We start from the raw sequence: 27,691 nt of genomic DNA, 5'->3' as shown, positions 1-27,691 counted from the left end.
ATAGTTATTTCAACCGTTAGATGATGTTTGAAATTCGTATTTCTTCGGTATAACTAGAAAGAAATCTTCCTAGATTCATATAAAAAAAACTTCCATAAATCCCAACATTGATTACAGAATCTCATGAACATAATTCATTAGATTTTCAGAGAATTCAACAAAGGAAGATATATCCTTCACAATTTCTCACTCATCTATCATCATCATCTGTTCTTCACACTTTCTCTCACTAAAAAACTTCAATGGAGAATTCTTCATATGGAAATGACGGAATTTACAGATCTCTTCGTCCTCCATTAAACCTTCCCAAAGACCCAAATACCTCCATGGTTTCATTTCTATTCAGAAACTCTAACTCTTACTCAGATAAGATCGCACTTATTGATGTTGATTCTAATGAAACCCTAACCTTTAACCAATTCAAGTCCATGGTAACTAGGGTTTCAAATGGTTTAGTCCAATTAGGTATTAAAAAAGGTGATGTCGTTCTCATTTTTGCCCCAAATTCTGTTCAATTTCTTCTTTGTTTTTTAGGTATTGTCGCAATTGGAGCAATCTCAACTACTCTTCATCCACTTTACACAAAAAGAGAGATATTGAAACAAGTTAACGATTCTGAACCGAAATTAATCATCACAGTTCCAAAATTATTTGAAAAGGTTGAAAATTTGAACTTACCCACTGTGATTTTAGGGTTTTCTAATGCTTCCCCGAACATATCTGGGTCAAAAATCACTACATTTTCTGAGTTGATTAACTTGCCTGAACCGAAATTAGTCTTTTCTTTTGGTTCCATTAAGCAAACTGATACAGCTGCAATTTTATACTCATCTGGTACAACTGGTACAAGTAAAGGTGTTGTATTAACTCATGGGAATTTCATTTCTACAGCTTTAATGGTGTCTTCAGATCAAGATTTGTATGGGGAGATGAATAATGTGTTTTTATGTTTCCTTCCTATGTTTCATATATTTGGGCTTGGGATTATAAGTTACTCACAATTACAGAGAGGAAATACAGTGATTTCAATGGAGAAATTTGATTTGGAAATGGTTTTGAAATCAGTAGAGAAATTTAGGGTTACACATTTATATGTTGTACCTCCTGTTGTGATTTCTCTGGCTAAACAGAGTATTGTTAAGAAGTATGATTTATCTTCTTTAAAGGTTCTTGTTTCTGGTGCTGCTCCTCTTTGGAAAGATTTAATGGAGGAATGTTCAAAGAATTTACCAATGGTTACTATTGCTCAGGTAATTAATTATTCACTTGGGTGTTGTTTATTTATCAAAATTCAGATCTGACTCCGTTTGAATGGTGTGACTCGGCACTGGTTTATTTTAAAATGTTTGTTTTTGTCTAACTCGCGTGTACTAAAATAATTATTGTACCCATGGCCAAAAGAAGGCCAATCCAGACGAGTTAGATTTAGATAAGTCATATTCAGACAAGTCAAATCTAGAGTTAGGTGCTGTTTGTTTTTTCATTTGTGTCTGAATCTGAAATGGCTGAATCTGAAATGGCTGAACTGAAATGGCTGAATCTGGAAATGAATGAATCTGAATGCGAATTAGATGTTTGTTTTTCAAATCTGAAATGTTAGATCTGAATAAGACTTAGACTTTTATATCCCTGATAAATTAATAAAATGTCAGTTTGTCCCAAGGTCATTATAACTTAGATCTGAAAAGAAGTAGTTGCCATCTCATATTTTATGAATTTTCAGATTTTAGTAAATAAAGAAACAAACATCTGAAATCTGAATTCGCAACCAATTCAGATTTCAGATCTGAAAAAAAGAAAAAACAAACAACACCTTAGACCAGACAAACACAAACTCCACCTTGATCTCCAATCTCATTTCTGTTCCTACTTATCCCTTTACAAGGATTTCATAGTATAACATTACATATAGATGTGCATAACTAGATTTCCGAAATAGTGGATTGGAGAGCTATCCCCTTAGAACACCATGACATGTTTCGGAAGGGCCGTGCTGTACTAGCATGCACATTAAACGAGTTGTGTCTTGTCGTTCGTGGCTGACGCAATCTTATGGAAAACTGAATTTTCTTTATTCATAACATAGAAGTAATTAACATAAAAAAATGGTTTATTTCCTTAATTTGTATTGGTAGTCTTTCGGACTGGTTGTTCTATGATTCACTGAAAATGAGTCTCTTAAAATTTTGTCCGAAAAGATACTTTTACTTATTTCTCTTTTGATTTTTCTTTTGAGAAGGGTTATGGATTGACAGAAACTTGTGGAGTTGTTTCAGTAGAAAATGAAAATGAAGGGGTTCGATACTCAGGTTCAACAGGAAGCCTTCTTCCTGGAATGGAAGCCAAAATTGTTAATCTAGATAACATGAAGCCTCTTCCCCCTAATCAGCTCGGTGAATTATGGGTTCGCGGTCCAAATGTGATGCAAGGTAGATACCCATTTTAGTACTATGTATGATATCATCATATCTATACTCGTGTTAGTTACTCGGATGTTTGTCAAACACTCTTACTTGTATACTTTCTATATGATATATTTATATCATAAGTTGATAGAAATTTTTCTTATGTTTAACATTTCAGGTTATCTCCATAATCCAGAGGCAACCAAGTTGACAATAGATGAACAAGGGTGGTTACACACAGGAGATCTTGGATACTTTGATGAACAAGGTCAATTATATATAGTTGAAAGACTAAAAGAACTCATCAAGTATAAGGGATTTCAGGTAATTTTGCTTATGAGTAAGTTTTTTGTAACAAAGATCATGTTTTCCTCAAAGGCCAGCCCGACCTGGCCCTATAGTCGAAAGGAGCTTCTAGTCTGGACCTCCGGAAGCCAACTCTACGTGGCTCGGACATGTCAACAACTTGGGCCCAGGCAGGGCTGGTGTTCGTGCATAACAGAATCACCCTTCTTGTAAATGATGACCTTATTTTAAAAACAATTCCTGTTCCAGTTTCTTTTCATGATTTATTTGATCATGTTGAATAGATTGCACCAGCTGAGCTAGAAGGACTTCTTCTTTCTCACCCTGAAATACTAGACGTTGCTGTTGTCCCGTAAGTTCATACATATTATCCATGGATGTATTTTTCTTAGTTGATTAAAAGTTAACCAGGAATGCTTATACTTTAAAGTATTCATTTTCGCTTCATTTTGTAATTGAAGATTTCCTGATGCTCAAGTTGGTGAGGTTCCTGTTGCATATGTTGTCCGTGCTTCTAACTGCTCGCTGAAGGAAGTCGATATTCAGAAATTTATTGAGAAGCAGGTTGGTTTCTGCTAGCTTTTCACGATTTCACCTTATATCTATTGAGAAGTTGGGGACTTTATACTTCGCGACCCATGCTTAAGCCTAGTGGGTATAGGGGTTCGTTCATGGCGAATAATCCAAGACTCACCCAAAGCGATTGCACTTACTTGAGCTTGCACCAATAGTCCAATCTCCATATGCTCACGAAGCGATAGTGAAATATCACATCACTTGATACCACTTGTGGTGCCCCAAACCCCATCAACTATCGAAATCATCCCAACTTTTGCCACTGAGGCACAATAAGTAAAAGGTTTGGTGTGGGCTGCTTCTGCAGGCCCCCAAACTTTTTGCTCTAGGTGCCCGACAAGAGTAATTAACTCAGTTAATTCAAATTGACTGGCGCACTTTGTAGGTGTCCTTTCTTCAGACTGTTTCCAGTTCGAGACCATTCAAAATTTTCAGATTTGAAAAACTTCATTATTATTTACAAATCACTCTAACCATTAGAAATCAACCGTTAACCGAAAATAAACATTTTTCAAAGTTTCAATCACTTTAAAAATCTATTTAACACTATATTAAAAGATAAATCACTAAAAAAAATAGGTTTTTTGGAATTTTTGTAAATTAAAAAAAGCCGTCTTTTGAAGTCTTTCGTCAGTTTTATTTTTTAAAAAGACGAACTACAAATGATGCCCTTCAAAAACACGAAGAGGTCTAAGGGTTTTGATGAAGCATTTGAAGGAAAAATCAAAACGAAAATGGAAGAAAAAGAAGTGAAGGACTGCTTGGGGCGTCGAAAGATGAAATGGCTAAAGAGGCTGGTGCCTATAAAATGTCCCACATAGAGAAAAAAAAAAGTGCCATCCCTAGAAGCACATTACTCGCGGCTCTAGAGGTTTTGCTGCAAAAATACCTTTCTTGGCAAATAAACTAATCAAATAATTTTGCGGTTGTACAGGTTGCACCATTCAAAAGGTTGCACAAGGTGACATTTATAAGTAACATACCGAAGTCAGCTGCTGGAAAGATTCTTAGAAGAGAGCTTATTCAGAATGTTCGATCCAAGATGTGATTCTATAATCTTTATACGTAAAACACGATTTTAGTTTCGCTTTTCATTCACGTTCATCAAATAAAAACAAGAAATATATGTCTATGTTTCTGTCTTTATTTTGTATAGATTAATGCATTTGACTTGCTTGTGTTGTTGGAGGAAGTTTTCGTTACGTATGCAAAGTTGTAATGAACTAAAACTAAACCCGACCGGTGGGGAGAATCTCATTGATTGAACCCACACGCTTATAAAAATAATAACTTGTCACAAGTCTAACTCCTCTCTTTAACCAAGTGTCCCTCCCTCCTTTAGGGGAGGGATCAACTGACCAGAACAAAAGTCCTATAATTCCTATCACTACATTTTTTTTTCTTGTAAAGATTTCCTCTTGTTATATAGATATTGACAGATAAACATTGTCCTGAACTCTTTGTTTTTTTTGTTGAATGATAGAAATCTGGATGTGCACTTGGTTTCTTCCCTTGTGCTTACAAGGGTGCGAAGTTGCTTAGGGGTGTACTTGAGCCGAGCCGACGTGAATAGTAAGATGTTCAAGCTCGGCTAGTGTCTTTGACTGTTTGCTCGAACTCGAGCTCGGTTGAGTAATTGTTTACTTTCTCGAGCTCGGCTCGTATATGTTTGGAAGAGCTCGAGTTCGCATTGCTTTAAGTTTGTCTATAAAAATACTTCAAATTAAAACAACTTCCTAAATTACCAAAATACTTCAATGATCATTTGTCACATACAACAATAATGATTAATGCACTTTCCAAAAATCTATTAATAGTTGATATTCCATGTACAAGTTTCAATACTAATACGTAATTATGTACTACACTATTATTGGGATACACTAAAAAATGATGAAGCTCGACTCGTTTACATAAACGAACTTGATTTTGGGCTCGTGTTAAGCTAGTACTCGTTAATCTTCGAGTCGAGCACGAGCAATAGTCGAGCCAAGCTCGGACAACTCGTTTAAAGCTCGACTCGAGTACACCCTACTTGCTTGACCAAGCTGATTGGAAAAAGCATAAAGGATAACCATAATTACAATTTAGAAAGTGTAGTAAAGAAATAATGTTGTTTGCAAAACACAATTAAGTAATAGAAAACTTTGTTCTTTTCTTTGTTGTTGTAACTCAATTCAACCGGACAGACCTCCAAAGTTATAACCGTTCTTTCTTTCAATTCAATGGACAATCATTTTCTTTTTCTCACTAGATTTTTTAATTTCTCATTGTCTTGTTTCTCTCAATAGGTTCTTGTTCCATCAAGTCTTTGGTGCATTTTTATTCATTTACTCCTATTTGTTTCATTTTATTTTCTGTAAGAACTCTACACTATACTTTTGCGAAATGAGTCATATCTATAAAAATTGAATAGACACATATTTTAAATACACATCTTTTCAAATAAAGATGCATCTAATGACCTGATGACTGTTAGGCGAACAAAGGCGACGGTTTGTGAGAATGAAACATAGTTTGAGATCTACTCCCTTGAATCATTAATAACTGCAAGGAAGCAACACCAACCGACATATCTCTCTGAATTTGAAGATTATAACTGATTTAAGATCGAATTCGATTCTAACAATATGTGTGTTGCACCTCTTAAATATTCCTCCATCATCTCAATTAGAAACATTACCATTACTGGATGAACAAATAAAAAGATTGTTAGAAATATAGTCCAATGACTTTTCTCTTGTACTACTCCTTATAATGATCTTATGTAATAGCTATGAAGATCAATACAAATCAATACAATTTCTCTTTTCTTACATGGTATAAGAGCTCCTAGGTTTCTTTCTTAGGTTAGTCGTTTATAGTCTTCCGCTAACCGGCGGCGGTAGTCCCATTAATGGCTACCGTCCGCCGGACTTTTATCGGTTTTTAGTTCAAGTGTAGTGTTTTTTTTTTCTTTCAAATAAGAGTAGTTCTCTTCTAGTGTTGAGATCTAATCATTCTTCAATACTCTTCTCAATAGTATTTGAAGATGATGAAGATTAACAAGAAGATGAAAGATCCAAAGAAGAGTGTTTTGTTGAAGAAATCACATGAATATACTCTTCAATGACCGCAAGCATTTCAAATGTCAAGTCCTCCCCAACATCAATTCTATGTGTATCCATGGTCCATGAAGTTATATTTTGAGAGAAATTGGAAAGCTATTAGAGAGGGGGAAAAGAATTCATGGATTTCTTTGTTAGAATAGTTATATACCCCATGTTTATCTTGAAACTATACTTATAGTTCTCCAAAAATCTTGATTTACAATATGATGCACATGAAGTGTTTGATAGAATGTATCAAAGAAATCATGCTTATTCTCAAAGATGGTTTTCTTTTGATGTTTTTGAAAACATGTTTGTGGGTTCCTTTATGGCAAAAGAGTTAATTCTCTTAAATTGATTTGCTCATACTTCTTTTATCCAAGATGAGAACTCTCAAATGTTTGTTACTTTAGTAAGCTACTTAGTTCCATTATATTTTCTATAAGATCAAAAGAAGAGGAGTCATGAGAAAGAGTATAAATGAAGAATAGAAGTGGGAAAGTCAAGATCGAATGATTGCTAGTGTTTATGTTCAACAACACATAAAATCAAGTATATCAAAAACTTGAATTGGATTGATGATGTTGGAGTAATAATCATGTGTGAGGGCTATTAAAAACCAAGGTAGGAAGATCTCCAAAACCGGGCAATGGTTAGTAATTGTCAACCGGGCAATGGTTAGTAATTGTCAACCGGACAATGGTTAGTAATTGTCAATACCTGGCAATGGTGCCAACTTTTCTTCATATGGAGAAAAACAAAATCAACAACATCAACATCAAAACCTGGCAATGGTGCCAACTTTTCTTCAAGTGGAGAAAAGCAAAATCAACAACAATATCAACATCAACAAAATCTGGCAATGGTGTCAACTTTTCTTCAATTGAAGAAAAGCAAAATCAACAACAAACAACAACATAGCAACCTCACAATGATGCCTTCATCAAGTCAAAATCTACAAATTTGTTTAGCAAACTCATGAATTTTTCACTAGCAAAAGTCATTCGTTTGAGGGGGAATGTTAGAAATATAGTCTCAATTGCTTAAACTTTTCTCTTGTACTACTCTTTATAATGATCTTATGTAATAGCTATGAAGATCAATACAAATCAATACAATTTCTCTTTTCTTATAAAGATAATTGAGTAAGAAATTGAATACAATGTTAGATACATTCTAGGTGTAACTTTACACCTAAAGAGAGCAAGTAAAAGCATCCGAATTGTGGGTTGGGATTTGGGGATTTGTAATACAAGTTTTGTGTGTATAACACTCATAATTAGTTCATTTTTCATACTTTGTGGTATGAACTCTTTAGGGAGAGTTATGGCATTAGCAACTTCCAAAATAAGCTATTACATTACTCCCCCAACAACTCTTTTTTTTGTTAAGGAGTTCAGATAAAATTAATAAACCAACGTATTATTACAGTACATAGCAGTAAGAAAAAAAGGAATTCTGACCCAAGTTTCCGCTTTGTTCTTTTTCCTTGCACGTTTCGCAAGCTTATCAGCTGGTATATTCATTTTCCTGTTGATGTAATTAAATTTAACTCTGTTAAACTGATTTTTCCTATCGCAAATTTCCTTGAGATGAACTCGAGATTGCCAATGTATATCATGCTTGGGATTCTGGAGATGTGAAATGAGATTAATGTTGTCACTCTCGATGATAATGTCTTTATAATCATGTTCGGCTGCCCATATAAGACCATTAAGGATAGCAACGGCTTCCCCTTCCTCACTGTTCCTGCATCTGGATATAGATGTATGAGCTGCAATGAATTTTGCATCCGCATCATGTACGATTAAGCTGACACCTGTCATTTCATTCACCTTGGTAAAAGAGGCGTCTACATTAATTTTCATCCATGTATTATCCGGGGGGGTCCATTTAATTTGTACGGGTTTACATTTCTTAATATTAGGTATTATATTCTTGGGGAATTTAATGATCATGTTAATGATTTGGGAAAGGTCGATAATCTCATATTGGAAACAGTGATCACATCTAGTTTTCCATATAACCCACAAAATTGTGGAAAGTAGGTTCTGATACTCTGCATCTTTAAATGTAGGGGTATGTTCCCAAGAAAAAATCCATTCTTTGACATTCACAATTTTCTCTGATATTATGTTAAAATGGAACCAAATGTTCTTAGACAGAGGGCAATGTAAAAGCGCATGATCTAATGTTTCAATATCAGTACAATTAGGGCATATAAGGTTATTATTAATGAACTTACCAATTTTCTCCCGAACTGGGAGAGCGTTAGTACAAATTTTCCATATGAATATTTGGACTCTAGGTACATTGTTTAGATTCCATATGAATTTCCAATTCGGATTAGCATTTATGGGGGAATTCATGATCGTACAAAGATAGTTATACATAGATTTCACTGTAAATTTTCCGGATTCAGTCAGTTTCCATATCCTCTGATCTTCACCTTCAGTGCAAAGAGGAATTGATTTGATAAGATTTATAGTGTTTTGATCAAATATGTTATTCAGGGTATTATCATCCCAACTATTATTATTAATAAGCTGTGCTACTTTGGTGATATGAGTGTCATTAGCTAAATTGGGTGGGGTGATGTTGTCAGGAAGCCAGTTGTCCGACCAAACGTTAATGTGATTACCATTGTGAACTTCCCATGTAGTTAACTCATCAATTAGAAGATTATGTTTATTAATAGTTTTCCACATCCAAGAGTGATGTGCTTTAGTGGGGCCTGGGGACTCCGTACTCGGAAAATATTTGGCTTTAAGAAATCTAACCCACAACAACTCAATCACACAAAGTATGAACTCTTTACATAGAGATGTGCCCCACCACTACGTCTTCACAACCAGATTCTTCTCTATTAATATATTATCTCCACCCATCTCATCCATCCATTTCTTATTATTATATAGACTAGCCCGTGCCCATAAGGTAGAGGAAGACTTTTTTTTTTTAATCATATCACAATCTTATATAGTTAGATGACATGTAAGTTTACCGGACGATCATACAATTGGAGATGTGAAGGAATGAATTTACAAAATCACCTCATCATTCTGAGAACAAACTCCTCCAGTTCTTTTATAGATGACTGGATATAGGTTCACAAAATTGACTCATAGTTAACCTACGAAAATAGGGAGTTGAACAAAATTGGGTCTCTTCCCAATCAATTAGAAGAATCAGACTTTGATGTACTTGAAACTGTACATGAACTATGTAATCTTCAAAATATTTTCATATTTCAGTTAATAAACCAAAAAGGGTAAGGTCATAAAGTAGTGGATCATATAGTAATTTGCAGAATAAGGAATGATTCAAAAAGTTATAGAGTAAGAATTATGAATTTCCCGCCAATTAATACGCATTGTTATTTCAACCGTCAGATGATCATTGAAATTTATATTTTTAAGGTATAACTAGAAAGAAAATCCTCCTAGATTCATATAAATAAACTTCCATAAATCCCAACATTAATTATAGAATCTCATAAATCCCAACATTAATTATAGAATCTCATAAATCTCAACATTAATTATAGAACCTCAGGAACATAATTCAATAGATTTTCATAGGATTCAACAAAGGAAGATAATTCCTTCACAATTTCTCACTCATCTATCATCATCATTTGTTCTTCACACTTTCTTTCACTAAAAACTTCAATGGAGAATTCTTCATATGGAAATGACGGAATTTACAGATCTCTTCGTCCTCCATTAAACCTTCCCAAAGACCCAAATACCTCCATGGTTTCATTCCTATTCAGAAACTCTAACTCTTACCCAGATAAGATCGCACTTATTGATTCTAATGAAACCCTAACCTTTAACCAATTCAAGTCCATGGTAACAAGGGTTTCTAACGGTTTAATTCAATTAGGTATTGAAAAAGGTGATGTGGTTCTCATTTTAGCCCCAAATTCTGTTCAATTTCTTCCTTGTTTTTTAGGTATTGTCGCAATTGGAGCAATCTCAACTACTGTTCATCCACTTTATACAGAAAGAGAGATTTCAAAACAAGTTGAGGATTCTAAACCGAAATTAATCATCACAGTTCCAGAATTATTTGAAAAGGTGGAAAATTTAAACTTACCCACTGTGATTTTAGGGTTTTCGAATTCTTCCCCTATCCTATCTGGTTCAAAAATCACCACTTTTTCTGATTTGATTAACTTGCCCGAATCGAAATTAGGGTTTTATTCGGATTCGATTAAGCAAACTGATACAGCTGCAATTTTATACTCATCTGGTACAACTGGTACAAGTAAAGGTGTGGTATTAACTCATGGGAACTTCATTTCTACAGCTTTAATGGTGTGTTCAGATCAAGATTTGTATGGGGAGATGAATAATGTGTTTTTATGTTTCCTTCCTATGTGTCATATATTTGGGTTTGGGATTATAAGTTACTCACAATTACAGAGAGGAAATACAGTGATTTCAATGGAGAAATTTGATTTGGAAATGGTTTTGAAATCAGTAGAGAAATTTAGGGTTACACATTTATATGTTGTACCTCCTGTTGTGATTTCTCTGGCTAAACAGAGTATTGTTAAGAAGTATGATTTATCTTCTTTAAAGGTTCTTCTTTCTGGTGCTGCTCCTCTTGGGAAAGATTTAATGGAGGAATGTTCTAAGAATTTACCAATGGTTACTATTGCTCAGGTAATTAATTATTCACTTTGGTGGTCTTTGTTTATACAAATTCAGATCTGAATCCGTTTGAATGGTGTGACTCGACATTGGTTGATTTCTGACTCCCATGTATGACTCTGGGTTTATTTATCAAAATGTTAGTTTTTGTCTAACTCGCATGTATGACTCATTGACTCTGGGTGATTCTTAAGAGTTCATTTGTTCGGACCTAATACAAGTCTAATCGAGAACCCATTATCTGAAATATCCTAAAACGATGTTACTAACTTACTATTGCCCAAGTGATAATTCACTTTGGTGGTGTTTGTTTCAGATTTAACTCGTTTGAATGGTGTGACTCAACCCGGGTTGATTTCAAACTGTGTGTGTTTGACTACTGACTCTCGTCGTGTACTACTCTGGGTGATTTTAGTCCATTCGAGTCAAATGTAAAATAAGTCTGAATTAAGAGTCCATTAACTGAAATAATTATTGTACCCATGGCCAAAACAAGGCTGATCCATACGAATAGAGTTGGATAAGTCATATTCAGACAAGTCAGATCTAGAGTTTTTTCTTAAATTGTTCAGCGTGCCTCGAACCAAGTCAAGTCTAGAGTTAGAGCGGACAGACAGAAACTCTATCGTAATCTCCAATCTTTCTGATCCTATTTGTTCCTTTTCAAGAATTTCACAGTATAACCTTTCATATAGATTTGCATAGTCAGATTCTAAAATAGTGGATTGCGCGGTGCTTGTTGTTCCTCTGGTTATCAATCGATAAGTCGATTTCTCTCTGTCTTGGCTTGTTTTAGACAAAGTTTCCTTTTTCTAACTTATACAGAGATAGACTATTAAAGAATAAGGATTTATCAATATTCCTTCTTTCGGATTAACCGAGATAGATGTTAATATAGTCGAGGCGAGAATAAATTCTCTTTCCTTAAGACATTTTACACTCCCGTAACAGTACCAAATGTTAGGGTGTATGCCTTCGGGATACAACGACTTTCCTTTCAGAGTTTTAAGATGGTACTTCTTTATTCTGAAAGCGGACGAACCTTTGTAAGTATTATGAGCTCTTGGACTAATGCGGATGATCTTCTAGATGCTTCGGAAATTCAAATTTCACTCGAAACTTCTTTCTTCCTTTTTCTAGATATTATAGGCAAACCAGAACCTCTAGAAATACTTCCCAATCAGATATTCTAGGCAAACCAGAACCTTTAATTGTTAGAAGGGAAGAGAAGAAGAGAATGAAATGAATTGATGAAAAATGAAGTGGGTTTGGTGGGTTTATATAGGAATCGAGTAGGCACATTAGTTTGGGACATATCTCTTGAGTTTTGGGGACAAAACCCTTAGTTTTTGGGACAGAACTCTTAGAAAGGAGTTGGTTAATTAACTGGGATTTTCGGGTGAGTTCTGGGCCATCAGATTTGGCTAAAAACAACGGAATGAACGCCAGCCCTTAGATGGCATGAGATCTGTATCGAAATTTGCCCACTGCGCAAGCCAGATGGCCGTCAGATGTGGGATCTCGCGAAATTCCAAATCTATCCCGACACGGAGTGCACGCGCGCTGTTGGATCTTGCTGATCCAACGCGTCTGGTGGTATCCCACTTCTGTCCCACTCATCTTCAGGCGCAACCGTCAGATCCCGCTTCAAAAACTCGGGTGGAACGCGAACCGTCCAGATCTGGACGTGCTCGCTTCTAGGGGTGTGCAGAAATAGACCGAACCAATCAAACCAAACCGATCCAAACCGGTCCAGTCGGTTTTCAAACCAAACCAAACAACGAGTGGTTTGGTACGGTTGTAGATTTCTAAAAACCAACTAGTTTGGTTTGGTAAGTGGATGTAATTTTTAGGAACCATTAAAACCAAACCGAACCAGTCAAGTTCAATTATTATACATAATTGTATTATATATTTACATAATTGTTTCTAAAATATATCTCATATCTCTATAATTTCATACAAATACACATCTTTGATCAAGTTCTTGCCAGAAACAATAATAACTACTACACATACAAACAACAATACTACTACAATATAATGTCACTATCTAAAATTAGATTAAAACAATTCATGTGTTACTAATACTAATGTTACTAGCTACTATAAAATATTTCGGTAGATGGTCTGCACATGTCTTTAATGTTTCAAATGTTTTTCAACGTATTATGTTAGTTTGATCGTTTCTCCAGGTTTTTAAGGAGCGTTGCCTTGATTTTATACGTCAATGTATGCAGAAAGTAACTCGATTCACCGATTTTCATGGAGAACAAATTGTTTTTATAGATGGTTTGGTATCCAGTGGTATCCAAACCGCTTATGATGGATTGGTTAGTAACCGAACCAAACCACGAGCGGTTCGGTAACGGTTTGAAAAATCACTAACCAAACCATGAGTGGTTTGGTAACGGATGACACCAAAATACCGGATACCGAACCAACGAACACCCCTACTCGCTTCGCCCAGATGGTCCCCAATTTAACTTTGTCCCTTTTAGTACCTATCTCAACCAAATTTCGTCTAAACTTTAATCTTGAATTTCTCATTCATCCAGAATCTGATTTGAGTGATTCTTGGATCTAAATTGAAGAGCTCGACGAGACAAACGCAATGACGCGTTCCTTATCTGAGTTTGACAAGTCGGGTCGAGCCAAAATTGGCTCCGATTCCAACAGTGCTATCGCCCTAGAACACCATGACGGCATGACCTGTTTCGAAAGGGGTCGTGCCGTACCAGCATGCCCATTAAACGAGTTGTGTCTTGTCGTTTGTGGCTGATGCAATCTTATAGGAAAAACTGATTTTCTTTATTCATTACTTAGAAGTAATTAACATAAGAAAATAGTTTATTTCCTTACCTTGTATTGGTAGTCTTCCGGATTGGGTGTTCTATAATTCACTTAATATGATTTTCTTTAGGTTCTATCCCAAAAGATACTTTTAATTATTTCTCTTTTGATTTTTCTCTTGAGAAGGGTTATGGATTGACAGAAAGTTGTGGAGTTGTTTCATTCGAAAATGCAAATGAAGGGGTTCGATACTCAGGTTCAACAGGAAGCCTTCTTCCAGGGATGGAAGCCAAAATTGTTAATCTAGATAACATGAAGCCTCTTCCCCCTAATCAGCTCGGTGAATTATGGGTTCGAGGTCCAAATGTGATGCAAGGTAAATAGATATATACATACATTTTTTCTTCTTCGAGTTTTCAACAATTACTTGTCAAATAAAGAAACATGGATACCCATTTTAGTACTTCGAACTATGTTGGATATCGTCATATCTATACTCGTGTTAGTTACTCGGGTGTTTGTCAAGTACTCTTACTTGTATACTTTCTATATGATACATTTATATCATAAGTTGATAGAATTGTTTCTTATGTTTAACATTTTCAGGTTATCTCCATAATCCAGAGGCAACCAAGTTGACAATAGATGAACAAGGTTGGTTACACACAGGAGATCTTGGATATTTTGATGAACAAGGGCAATTGTATGTAGTTGAAAGACTAAAAGAACTCATAAAGTATAACGGATTACAGGTAATTTTTCTTATGACTAGGTTTTTTTCGTATGAAAGATCATGTTTTGCTCAAACGCCAGCCTCACCTGGCACTGTAGTCAAATGGAGCTTCTAATGTAGGTATTTGAGCTTACTTAACGATCCGCTGACCCAGAGAGACCGAAAGCCAACTCCACATGGCTCGGAGCAACTTGGGGTCAGGTTGGCTGGTGTTTGGGCATAATAGAGTTACCCTTCATGTAAATGATAACCTTATTCTGAAAACGATTCTGATTCCAGTTTCTTTTCTTGGTTTATTTGATCATGTGGAATAGATTGCACCAGCTGAGCTAGAAGGCCTTCTTCTTTCTCACCCTGAAATACTAGACGCTGCTGTTATCCCGTAAGTTTATACGTACAGATTATCCATGGACTTGTTTTTCTTAGCTAATTCAAAATTGGTCAGGAATGCTTATTCATAGATTATACATTTTTGTAATTGAAGATTTCCTGATGCTCAAGCTGGTGAGGTCCCAGTTGCATACGTTGTCCGGTCGTCTAACTGCTCACTGAATGAAATAGATATCCAGAAATTTATTGAGAAGCAGGTTGGTCTCTATTTGCTTTTCATGATTTCACCTTAAATTTATTGAGAAGTTATTGACTTTATACTTTGCGACCCATATTTAAGCCCGGTGGGTACATGCATTTGTTCATGGCGAATTATTCAAAAGGACTCGGCACTTGTTGAACACTTGAACTTGAGCTTGCACCAATAGTCGAGGCTAGCTTTAGATGCTCAATAAGCGATAGTAAAATATCACATCACTTGATACCACTTGTGGTGTCCCAAACCTCATCAGCTGCGGAAATTATTCCAACTTTTGCAACCGAGGCACAATAAGTAAAAGGTTTCGCGTGGGGTGCTTCTGAAGGTGCCCACACTTTTTGCTCTAGGTACCCTACTAGAGTAATTGACTTTAGTTAATTCAATTTGACTGCACACTTTGTAAGCATCCTTTCTTCCCACTCTTTCTAGTTCGAGACCATTGAGAAATTTCATTACTATTTACAAATCACTCTAAAACCATTAGAAATCAACCCTTAAACAAATACCATTTTTCAAAGATTTAACCACTTCAAAAATCTGTTTAACACTATAAAAATTAAATAATTAAAAAAGTAGGATTTTTAGAATTTTTTTTTAATTAACAAAAATGGTCTTTTGAAGTCCTTCAGTCTTATTTTTCAAAAAGACGAATTACAACTGATATTCTTCAAAATCACGAAGAGGTCCAAGGGTTTTGATGAAACTTTTGTGAAAACAATCAAAATGAAAATGGAAGAAGTCAAAGGGTGCTTGGGGCGTCGAAAGATGAACTGAGGTTGGGTGCCAACAAAATGGCACGCATGGAGCAGAAAAGCAGGGCGCCTAACAGCACCTTTCTTGTGTATATAGAGTTTTTGCCGCAAGAACACTTTTTTTTGGCAAATAAAATAATCTAATTTCAACAAAAAATAATAATAACAATAATCTACTCCATTATTTTGTGGTTGTACAGGTTGCACCATTCAAAAGGTTGCATAAGGTGATATTTATAAGTAACATTCCCAAGTCAGCTGCTGGAAAAATTCTTAGAAGAGAGATTATCCAGAATGTTCGATGCGAGAAGTGATTCTATAATTTTTATTGCTTAAAACACCATTCCTGTTTTTTTTTCAGTCATGTTATCATCAAATAAAAGCAAAAATTTTTATGTCTCTCTCTTTCTCTATCTTTTTATTTATTTTGTGTAGATTAATGCATTTGACTTGCTTGTGTTGTTGTAGGAAGTTCTATCCGAATGTGTAATGAACAAAAAATAACTTCGACCTGTGGGAAGAATCTCATTGAACCCACACACTTATAAAAACAATTACTTGTGAGAAGTCTAACTCCTCCTTTATCAAGTGTCCATTCTCCCTTTAGGTGAGCAACCAGAACAAACGTCCTATAGTTCCTATCACTACATTTTAATCTTGTAAAATTCCTCTTATTATAAACATTGTCCTGAAATTTTGTTCTTAGTTGAAACCTTTGTTGATCTATAGAATGTACATTTATAATTGAATATATTAAAAATTGCTTTTGCGAAAAGATTTTTTTATATTTATTTGTGCACCAAAGCTACCAAACTTTGAAGCTCTAAAGGGTAGGATACTAATTTGTGCAAAAACTATGAAATGGTAAAGTTGGTTCCTATTATATAAGACAACATTATCTTTAATGATAGAGATTTGGACGTGCACTTCCTTAAGCCAAGTTAAGTGGGATTTTCATTTTATTGTGCTTGTTTTCTCAGGATTTACTTTCACATTAGTTGGTTTGTTGTAGGCTGATTGAAAAAGGCATAAAAGGTAACCCTAGTTACAAGTGTAGTATAGAAATAATGTCACTTGCAAAATATAATTAAGTAATATAAAACATTGTTCAATTCAACAAGACACTCTTCCAAAGTTATAACCTTTATTTTTTTCTTCCAATTCAAAGAGACAATTCAATGGATAAACACCATAATTTGTTTAACTTTATTTCCCATTATTTTCTTTTTTCTCACTAGATAGATTTTGTACCATTCTTTTGCTTCTTTCAATAGGTTCGTGTGCCATTAAGTCTTTGTTGCACTTTCATTTCTTTCTTTTTTTGATTATCTTTAAGACTTCAATACTGTTCTTTTACCAAATGAATCATGTCTATAAAATTGAACAAACATATATTTTAGGTACACATATTTTCAAATAGAGACACATCTAATGACCTGATGAACGTTAGGGGAATAAAAAGGACGGTTCATGAGAAGAAAACATAATTTGAGATCTACTCCCTTGAATCATCAATAACTGCGAGGAAGCAATATCAGACATATCTTTCTGAATTTAAAGGTTATAACTGATTTAAAATCGAATTCAAATCCAACAATATCTTTGTTGTACCTCTTAAGTATTCCTCCACCATCTCAATTAGACACATTACTATTATGGGATGAATAAATAAAAAGATAATTGAGTAAGAAATTGAATAAGATGACAAATACATTTTAGGTGTAACTTTTATACCTAGAGATAGCAAGTAAACATCAAAGTTGTGTGTTGGGAATTTGTAATACAATTTTTGTGAGTATAGCACTCATTATTAGTTCATTTTACATATGGTATCAAATCTTTAGGGGGAATTAGGACACTAGCAACTTCCCAAAAGAAGTAAGGGTCCGTTTGTTACGTGAGATAATAGGCTGAGAAAGTCGATTTTCGTAAGAAAATCCATTTTCCAGTGTTTTGATTGGTCCATAAAAGTGAACAAACAACTTTCCCATTAGAAAAAAGAGTAGGAAAAAGGGATCATTTATTTTAGGGCTCTTTTTTTGTTTTTAGTCCAAAAATTAATTTAGTCAGACATTCATCCCTAATATTCATCTTTTTTCCTCCCCCTCTCTTTCTTATGTTTTTTTTCTCTCCCTAGGTCTCTTACTTTTCTATCTCTGTCACTATCTCTCTAATTCTCTTACTTTATTATCCTCTTCATTATTCACCCGTTCTATCTCTTTTCCAATACATAACTCAACAATGCCCTCTTGATTCTAATCCTTCCAATTCTCTCTTTCTTCATGTGTATGAAGCAACATTCAATGCCCATGTCCAATTCGTATAAATAAAAGAAAAAGTCAAGCAGAGGTCTAGAGAATAAGCCCCTAATATAATCTAGAAAATAAGCCTCTTATTTACTTCAACCAATAGAAATAAAAATTATAATTAAGTTACAAATCATAAATAAGACTAATAGTAGACCAATTTTATACCCTAATACTTAGGGGGGTAGTGGATCAGGACATTGGTGGACATTTTCATGTCCCCCAATATCCGTGTTATTGGTGGGGGACATTTGAAATGTCCACAAACGTGTTATTGGTTGGCGACATTTCAAATGTCTCTAAATGTCCGTGTTGTTCGTTTGGGACATTTCAAATGTCCTGAAATGTCTGTGTTATTCGTTTGGGACACGAAATTAAGGTCATTTTAAGACAAATTGGTTTTGGGGACATATGGAGACATTTTAGTGTAAATTTGGAAAGCGGTTGAAAAGAAAATGTCTCTCAAAATATGGAAGACACTTGTGGAAAGTTAGGAAAATAATAAAAATTATTATTATTATCAAATTGGATTAAATAATATATAATAAAAAATATATAAAAAATAATAATAATATTATTATCATATTACTACATTATACTATTATCTTATTATTATATTATTATATTATATTATTATATTATTATATTATTATTATTATCTTATTATATATTACTATATTATTGTAATATTATTATATTATATTATTATTATACTATAGTAATAATGACATTTTTATCATATTACAATATTATATTATTATTATATTATTATAATATTATTTTATTATATTACTATAATATTATATTATATTATATTATATTATATTATAATATATGATATTATATTATATTATTTATATTATATTATATTATATTATATTATTATATTAATATGTAATTATACTATATAAAATAATAAATATTTATCAATTGTCTGTCAATGTCCACAGATATCTACGGATGTCTACCAAAGTCTAAAAATATAACTTCGAAATAGTGGTATAAATATTTTTTATTTCATATGATTAGACGATAATGATAATATTAAAATAATAAATGTCCACCAAATTGTTCATCAATTTCTACATATATCTACGGATGTCTATGAAGTCGAAAAATATATTTTCGAAATAGTGCTACAAATATATTATTTCACATGATTAGACGATAATGGTAATAGTAAATAATAAATGTTCATCAATGTCCACTGATATCTACGGATGTCTACGAAAGTCGAAAAATATATTTTCGAAATAGTGCTACAAATATATTATTTCATATGATTAGAAGATTATGGTAATAATAAATGTCCACTAATTGTCCACAGACAAATGTCTACGAAAGCCGAAAAATATATTTTTGAAATAGTGGTACAAATATATTATTTAATATGGTTAAACGATAATGATAATATTAAATAAATAAATGTCCACCAATTGTCTATAAATGTCCACCAATTGTCCATAAATGTCCTCAGATATCCACAGATGTCCACAAAACTCGAAAAATATATTTTTGAAATATGAGTACTAATATATTATTTCGTATGGTTAGACAATAATGATAATACTAAAATAATAAATGTCTACCAATTGTCATCCATGATGAGATAATAATAATAATAATAATAATAATAACAATAATAATAATAATAAAGTAACAGTAATAGTATCCTTTACACATTTTGTCCATGAACCAAATGTCTTGAAATGTCCATAAAGACATTTTGTATATAAATCAAATGTCTTGAAATGTTCATAAAGACATTTTGTCTACAGACAAATGTCTTGAAATGTCTTTAAAATGTCTTGAAATGTCTACGAGACCTTTTGTCCACGATTGTTCTTCTAAATCCCTATCCACAACCACCCCCCCCCCCCCCCCCCCACTCTTTATTGAATCTCAAAAACACAATCGAATGACTCACATTATGACACGAAGGGGGAAAAGAAAAGAAACTAAATCAGGCTTGTAAAAGTAAACTAGGTCTGTAAAAAGTAACCCCCATGTGGAAATCTAAAACAAAATAGGCCTAATGATAATGATGATTTTCAACAAAAACAAAAAAACTCTTTGGTAAATCAATAAGGATGGTTGGGATTCCTTTCCCTCTCTAGAAATCTGGGCAAAGTTAAGAAAATTAGGGATAAAGGGTGATGGGATTTATAATGAAGTATAACTGTGAAATAGAGAAGATAACATTTACTGAAAGGGGAGAAGAGAGGAGAGAGAAGAGGTGAGAATAGTGGTGGTGGGAAGTTGTGTTGGTGAAAGTGATAGAGAAGATGAAGATTAGGGAGCAATATTTGATCAAGATCTCTGTCACTATCTCTCTTTAAGTAAAAGGTTTCGCGTGCGTGCTTCTATAGGCGCCCAAAGTTTTTGCTCTACGTGGACGACTAGAGTAATTGATTTTAGTTCATTCAGTTTGACTGCGCACTTTGTAGGCGTCCTTTTTTGGCACTCCTTCAAATTCGAGACCATTCCGAATTTTCAGATTTGAGAAACTTCATTACTATTTACAAATCATTGTAAAACCATTAGAAATCAACCCTTAACGGAAGATAAACATTTTTCAAAGATTTAACAACTTTAAAAATCTGTTTAAAACTATATTAAAAGATAAATCAGTAAAAAAAATAAGATGTTTAGAATATTTTTTTTTAATTTAGAAAAACGGTCTTTTAAAGTATTCCTTTCAGTCTTATTTTTCAAAGAGACGAGTTATAAGTGATATCCTTCAAAAACACGAAGAGGTCTAAGGGTTTTGATGAAACTTTTGAAAAAACAATCAAAATAAAAATGGAAGAAGAAGAAGTCAAGGGGTGCCTAGTCGTCGAAAGATGAAATTGCTAAAGAGGCTGGGTGCCTACAAAATGGCAGGCGTGGAGCGAAAAAGCAGGGCACCTGAAAGCACATTTCTTGTGTCTATAGAGTTTTTGGGGAAAGAATACTTTTTTTTTGGCAAATAAAATGATCTACTCCAATTATTTTGTGGTTGTACAGGTTGCACCATTCAAAAGGTTGCATAAGGTGACATTTATAAGTAACTTTCCGAAGTCAGCTGCTGGAAAGATTCTTAGAAGAGAGCTTATTCAAAATGTTCGATCCAGGATGTGATTCTATAATTTTTATTCTTAAAACACGATTTGACATGTTCACTGTGTGTAGACGGTAAAATGTCTACGGGTCGGAAAGTCTGACAGTCAACGGGTCGACGGTCAAATGTCTTGTCGGATGCTTCGGGGACCGGCTACGTGTTGAAAAGAACCTGCACACAAAAAGAGAGAAGAGATCGTGAAGCCTCTGGGACACCGGGATGGTGCCGGCCTAAGGGGGCTCCGACGGTCAAGTCAGATACTTGATCAAATATAAATAAGAAAGTCAAAGTGGGCAATAGAAGGGTAACCGTCGTCGGAGTGCTTAGGTGTCGCGGCTCGTGAAGTTGTCGGAACAGATCTCCACGGTAGTGATTTACTTACGGTAATTAAGAGGGTGAGGGTAATGAAGTATCGTTGTTAACTCGCTGGTCGTAAAGGAGACTTGCAATAAGGTGTTGATCGTAAAGGGATCCGCAATAGGGTGCTGGTCGAAGTGGATCGGACGGTGAGGATGAATGAAGGTGATACGCCTAGCGTCTTATCGCTAGATGAATGATGCAGTAAGGAGGTGGGCGTATTAGGATGGTGATACGACCAGATAGTTACTGCTGGATGGGTGTTACCGTCAGCTCCTTACCGTCGGATGGGAGATATTTCAGACCGAAGGGCTCTTATGCAACAAGGTGGTGACCGTATGGTGTTGATACGGTTAGCTCGTTGTTGTTAGATTTGTGACTATCGGACTCCTATCTCGCAACTTCTAAGACAATGAGTCAGAGACTTTGAGAGGATCAGAAGATCTTTGAGATGCTTATGAGAGAGCAAGTGAGTAGAGAGAATGGATTAGACTACTCGAGTACTGTTGTCGAATATTGGATGCCTTGGTCTGGTTATAGCCTCTTGTATTTATAGTGGTAGAGGAGGGTCGTCTTGATGACGGTCAGCTCGTAACCGACGTAATTATTCTGTGACATTACTTATGGAAGTACGTTAAGAGATAGGGGGATCTGACGTATCGACCGTCAGATGAGTATTCGAATCTCTTGGGGGACGGTCAGGATGTTACCGCGTGTGCGATAAGCTACTGGCCGGTAACGTCCGTCTTCAAGTGGAAGATACGGAATATTCACCATTAATGCGGTTATGGATTGCGCGATAACCTTCTAGCCGTCAGATAGCTTAGTACTGGGAGGTGGTTATCGCGCGACACGTGTCAGATACGCTTAGTGTTAAGCGGGTATGGATCTGGTGATCATGCTAGCGTCTTGGACCGTTACCGGGCCTCCTTATCATGCTTCGCGGATTTTATCCTTACGAAGCGGTTGTTCATAAATTCTGCGGGCACCTCGTGGGGCGGATATTTGCCCATACAATTTGCCCCCCACTCTCTAAGTCCGGATGCGGAGTTAGAGAGTAGTGAGGTACGACCGTGTCAGCGGAGGAGTGCGCGTCTCGATCATATTTTACTAGTGGGAGTGCCACTTTGCATCGTAGCGATGGCTGTTTCGAGGTTGAGTGTCCTACTCGTATTATTGAGGTGCCGGTAGGTTTCGGATACTTGGTCTGACAGAATCGCGAGAAGATTCGTTTGATGGAAAATTGGTCGTGAAGAAAAAAAAATCAGAGATTTCGGACGCTGGCAGTACGTTTTCGGGCGTCGGGGGCGCGCGGGGCGCCTGGAGCGCGACCAGGGAGCTCCGGCGCACAGGAGCGCGCCATGGGGGCGCGCGGGGCGCGCGGAGCGCTCCCGTCCGGGCGCACAGGAGCGCGCCACGTGGCGCGCGCTGGGCGTTTGGGAAACGCCCAGCCCGCTCCTGCGCGCTTGGCCAGGAGCGCGCCACGTGGGCGCGCGCTGGCCGTTCAACAGCCAGCGCTCTCCTGCGCGCGTGCTGGCCGTTGAACGGCCAGCGTTCTCCTGCGCGCGCGCTGGCCGTTGATCGGCCAGCACTCTCTTGCGCGTGCGCTGGCCGTCTGGACGGCCAACTACTTCTTGCGCGCCGACCGTCTGGACGGCCAGCTCCTTCCGGCGCGCTGGCCGTTCAGACGGCCGGTTCTTTCTTGCGCGTTTGCCGTTCAGACGATCAGCTCTTTCCGCTTCGTTTTGTCTGGGTGTCCGGGTGTCGTCCACTCGGTTCCCGCATATGCTTCAGACATGTCTTGGGTCCTTGGGACGCCTATGTTCTTCACGTATCAGTGTTTAAATGTACTTGCGCGAAAGACTACCTTGCGGGAAGGAGTTGGGGGGTACCCCTTGGGTTGGACCTTATAAAAGAGGTGTAAGGCCATTGTTTCACTTGCCATTTGGAGCTAGGAGAGAGATTCTTGGGATTCTTCACCTTGATAAGGTATTTTTCTCTTCCCTACTTGATTTTGTTGAGTTCTTTGATTGAATTTTAGTGTTCTTCAATTGTTCTTGATTCGTTCTTGAATGTTTATAGCGTTTGATCTTCGAAGTTACTTTCCTTATTTGTTGGCATGTGTTTTTGAGATTCATACCTTGAGTTAGTTATTGCTAGGTTAGATACCTTGACCGAGTTGTTGGTATGTTCGATACTTTGACTGAGTTAGTGCTAGGCTTGATACCTTGAGTGAGTTACTGCTAGGTTTGATACCTTGAGTGGGTTACTGCTAGGTTTGATACCTTGAGTGGGTTATCACTAAGCTCGTTTAACTGACTGCACACACCAAGCTAACTATTGCTCACTTCCTTAGCCTCACTTAGTCGTTGTAGGATCTGAAACCTTGTCCATTTTCCATACAGACTTTGCCTTCTGAGATGAGTCACCGTCAGGACGGTAGTTCCTCTGATCCGACTCATGTGCCAGAACCTTCTGAATTTAGACGGGTGTTGGCGCAAAAACGCGCATCCTTGAAGCGCTTATCTGAAAACCCGACCTCCACTATTACGGAGGAGGGACTTCAGCAAGTAAGATTCATGTATAACATTCCCGACTCTATAGAGCTCAGGCTTCCTCAACCCGACGAGCTAATTGACGAAGATCATGGCGGCTGGACCGCGCTGTACACGACTCCTTTCTCCATGGGATTTAGATTCCCCATCCCCCGCTTGGTTCACGGGGTCTTAGATCATTACGAGATAGCTCCTTCACAGCTCATGCCTGGCGCGTGGAGGCTTTTGTTGTGTCTGGAAGTGTTGGCCTATCTACAAAGCGTAGATCTCTCAGCGAACGATGTCCTCCGCTTCTACCACTTGGCGAGTCACTCTAGGGACAAGGGTCGGTATGGCATCAAGCCACGAAAACCTGGTGTTCTTTTGATCACTGGTTTACCGGATACCGATCGAAAGTGGAAAACCAATTATTTTCTTGCACGTGGTGACCTGGTGTTCGGTGACCGGGGGATAGGTCAAATTCCTTCCCGTTGTCAAGACGCCCGTAAGTATGTTACCATTTATTTTGAGTACGCCATGTATGTTGTTGCCTAATGTTGTATCACCTTCTTGACAGATTGTTGTATGGGCAAATATCCGCCCACGAGGTGCCTATAGAATAAAGGAAACAACCGCTTCGTAAGGGTAAAATCCGCGAGGCTAAATAAGAAGGCCCGATAATGGCCCAAGTCGCTACTCGGGTCACCGAATCCATACCCGTTTGGCACTAAGCGAATCTGACACGTGTCACGCGATAGCCACCTGCCAGTACTAGGCAATCTTACGGCCAGAGGATTATTGCACAATCCATAACCGCACTAGTGGTAAATATTCCGTATCTGCCACTTAAAGACGGGTGTTACTGGCCAGTAGCTTACCGCACACGCGGTAACATCTTAGCCGTCCCTCGAGAAATTCGAATATTCATCTGACGGTCAGATCCTCTAGCCCTTAACGTATCTCTCAGGAGTAATGACGCGGAATAAATACGTCGGTTACTAGCTGGTTGTCATCAAGGCAATCCCTTTCCACCACTATAAATACGAGAAGCAAAACTCAGACAAAGGCATCCAAGATTCGACTGCAATACTCGAGTAATCCATCTTCACTACCATTCCCTTCGATAAGTCTCTAAAAGAGCTCTCCATTCTTCCAAAGTCTCTGACTCATCGTCTCAGAAGTTGGGAGATAAGAGCTTGGTAGTCCCGAATTGAACAGTAATTGGCTAGTCGTATCGACACCATTACAACCACTACCTTATCGCAGAAGAAAGCTCTCAAGTCTCATATTCCTCTCATCCAGCAGTAACTAGCTGGCCGTAATACCCTTTCGCAGTAACTAGCTGGTCGTATCACCATCCTAATACGGCTACCTCCTCGCCACATCACTCCCCTAGCGATAAGACTCTAGACGTATCATCATCATCCATCCAACGATTCTCACCGTCCGATCCACTTACGACCAGCACCTTATCGCAAGTTCACTTACGACTAGCAAGTTAACGACAACATATCATCACCATCACTCTCTTAAGTACAGTAAGTATATCATTACCGTGGGGATCTGTTCCGACAACTCTACGAGCCGTGACACCTAAGCACTCCGACGACGGTTACCTCCCTATCGCCCACTTTCACTTTATTTATATTTGATCGAGTATCTGACTTGATCGTCGGAGCCCCCTTAGGCCGGCACCATCCCGGTGTCCCAGAGGCTTCACGATCTCTTCTCTCTTTTTGTGTGCAGGTTCTTTTCGACACGTAGCCGGTCCCCGAAGCATCCGACCCGACCCGACAGGACTTTTGACCGTCGACCCGTTGACTGTCAGACTTTCCGACCCGTAGACATTTTACCGTCTACAATTGTACGTTCAATAATCAGAACGTTGCGAAGCTTCGTGGCTGGAAAGAGAGGATCTCCCAACTGCTTGAACGACGTGACCCCGAGAGAAGTAGCACTTTCCTTCTGTCTCATTCTCTTATTTCAAGTACTCCTCTGTGGGATTTCGTCCCTGGTAGAACTTTGGTTGGTCAAGTTCCTCCTCCTGCTGCGGCTGTCGAGATACAGAGTGCGCTTCGTCATTCCCAAGAGGTGTTTAGTGCGCCGATCTTATTCTCACCTCCCGCAGCGAGTACAGAGTCTTTTTCGTCGTCAGAAATGGTGGGTTTCGACTACATCCCTGGTGCTTATGCGGACATCCGGAAGGGTGGCCAGAGGAAGAGGTCCAAGGCAGGTACCGGTTCGAGTTCTCTTCCGCATTCTTCTTCGTCTGCTCCTATTACCGAGGAGGTCCCAGCTACGGAGCCGGTTTACTCGGCGATACCCTTATCTGAGTCTTCTGGTGGGGTTTCTATGTGGAGGCATCATCCTTCCGCTTCTCCCTTTGATGGTTCCACTTTTTTATCTACTGGAGGGGACCAGCTGCTCTCTTCTGATGATCATCAGAAGTTCCTTGCTTATGGTCCCTGCGGGGGTGCAGACTATGGTGTTTCGCACCAATACCAGGTATTTGCCTCTTATCCAAGTTGCAACTATTTTTTGTTATATTTACATGCTCATCTTTGTTTTGGGTCTTGGTAGGCTCTCATGGCATCGATCTCCTCCCGTCGTCAGTTGAGCGAGAGTGTTGACCGAGTTGCGGAGTTGACGGGATCATTCTCCAGGTTGCAGACTCGCTACGACAGCCAGGTGGTTTCCTTTCAGGAGCAGGGTGACAGGATGCGTGCTCGGGAGAGAGAGTTGGAGGATCTTCGGGGGCGGTACACTGTGCTGGAGCGAGAAGCGGCGTACAACCAACAGCTAGTTGATGAATTTCCCCGTGAGAGGGATCAGATTGCGGCTGACGCGGCGTTACGGACTCGTGCAGACTTGTTCGTCGAGTACCGCGAGCATGGGCCCGACAGATGGGATATGGATGATAACATAGAGGCCTGGTGGGTTCGTTACGAGGAGCTCTTGGCGGAGCAGCGGGCGGGAGAGATGACGATAGATATGGACGAGGTGATGAGGGGCGATGATGCAACTGGAGGCGGTTCGCCTCATTAGTGCTTTCCTTTGTCTTGACTTGTTTAGAATATTATGTGTGTTGTTGATTTCTTTTCCTTAGTGACGAACTATATGTAGTCGTCGTCGTGTGTCGTTAGGCGCTCAGCCCTTTTGTTCGGACGACACGTGTCGGATATATGTTGTTTGTAGAGTTGACTTCTGGTTTAACTAGACTTCTGGATTTGTATTTTAATGGTTCAAGTGAACCCACTGGATTTCTTTGAGACTCTTCCTTCAAGGATACATTTGCTATTGTTGTTTTTCTCCTTAGTTGAGTGGTTATGCTTAAGTAGGGAAGACGACTAGCGCCTTATTGCGTTTAGGCGTCGGCCAACAACTTATTGTCTTATCTTGGATGGATTACCAATCCTAATTTATATAAGTGATACGGTCAGCACCTTACTGTGTTCAGGTGACGGCTAGCAGCTTGTCGTCCCCGCTTGAA

The 27,691-nt window shown here is 37.6% G+C and overlaps 2 protein-coding genes across 2 annotated transcripts; both read left to right on the top strand.

The window, feature by feature from the left end:
• The first annotated feature begins 242 nt into the window (after positions 1-242).
• LOC147565605 (putative CoA ligase CCL7) lies at positions 243-4,469 on the top strand. Its single transcript, XM_086652088.1, has 6 exons — positions 243-1,250; positions 2,240-2,429; positions 2,584-2,729; positions 2,996-3,063; positions 3,173-3,275; positions 4,222-4,469. Exons 1-6 carry the CDS (start codon positions 243-245, stop codon positions 4,333-4,335), a joined length of 1,629 nt encoding a protein of 542 aa, XP_086508214.1. The 3' UTR covers positions 4,336-4,469.
• Positions 4,470-9,990: 5,521 nt separating this feature from the next.
• LOC147565604 (putative CoA ligase CCL7) lies at positions 9,991-16,303 on the top strand. The gene is made up of 6 exons (XM_086652087.1): positions 9,991-11,049; positions 14,017-14,206; positions 14,437-14,582; positions 14,878-14,945; positions 15,048-15,150; positions 16,105-16,303. The coding sequence occupies exons 1-6, from the start codon at positions 10,048-10,050 to the stop codon at positions 16,216-16,218; spliced, it is 1,623 nt and encodes a 540-aa protein (XP_086508213.1). The 5' UTR covers positions 9,991-10,047; the 3' UTR covers positions 16,219-16,303.
• Positions 16,304-27,691: the final 11,388 nt, after the last annotated feature.

Source organism: Eschscholzia californica, unplaced genomic scaffold, assembly GCF_041429995.1.
Source record: "Eschscholzia californica isolate CP2 unplaced genomic scaffold, dmEscCali1.0.p SCAF_1, whole genome shotgun sequence".
NCBI lineage: Eukaryota > Viridiplantae > Streptophyta > Magnoliopsida > Ranunculales > Papaveraceae > Eschscholzia > Eschscholzia californica.
This window is presented reverse-complemented; position numbering and strand designations above follow the sequence as displayed.

What these genes read in the sequence shown, in the direction of transcription:
- LOC147565605 (XM_086652088.1), top strand. Translation starts at nt 243, where the DNA reads ATGGAGAATTCTTCATATGGAAATGACGGAATTTACAGATCTCTTCGT. An exon ending in CAATGGTTACTATTGCTCAG is followed by an intron (nt 1,251 to 2,239) that starts GTAATTAATTAT and finishes TCTTTTGAGAAG; the next exon opens with GGTTATGGATTGACAGAAAC. An exon ending in CGGTCCAAATGTGATGCAAG is followed by an intron (nt 2,430 to 2,583) that starts GTAGATACCCAT and finishes TTAACATTTCAG; the next exon opens with GTTATCTCCATAATCCAGAG.
- LOC147565604 (XM_086652087.1), top strand. Translation starts at nt 10,048, where the DNA reads ATGGAGAATTCTTCATATGGAAATGACGGAATTTACAGATCTCTTCGT. An exon ending in AGGTCCAAATGTGATGCAAG is followed by an intron (nt 14,207 to 14,436) that starts GTAAATAGATAT and finishes TAACATTTTCAG; the next exon opens with GTTATCTCCATAATCCAGAG. An exon ending in AGAAATTTATTGAGAAGCAG is followed by an intron (nt 15,151 to 16,104) that starts GTTGGTCTCTAT and finishes GTGGTTGTACAG; the next exon opens with GTTGCACCATTCAAAAGGTT.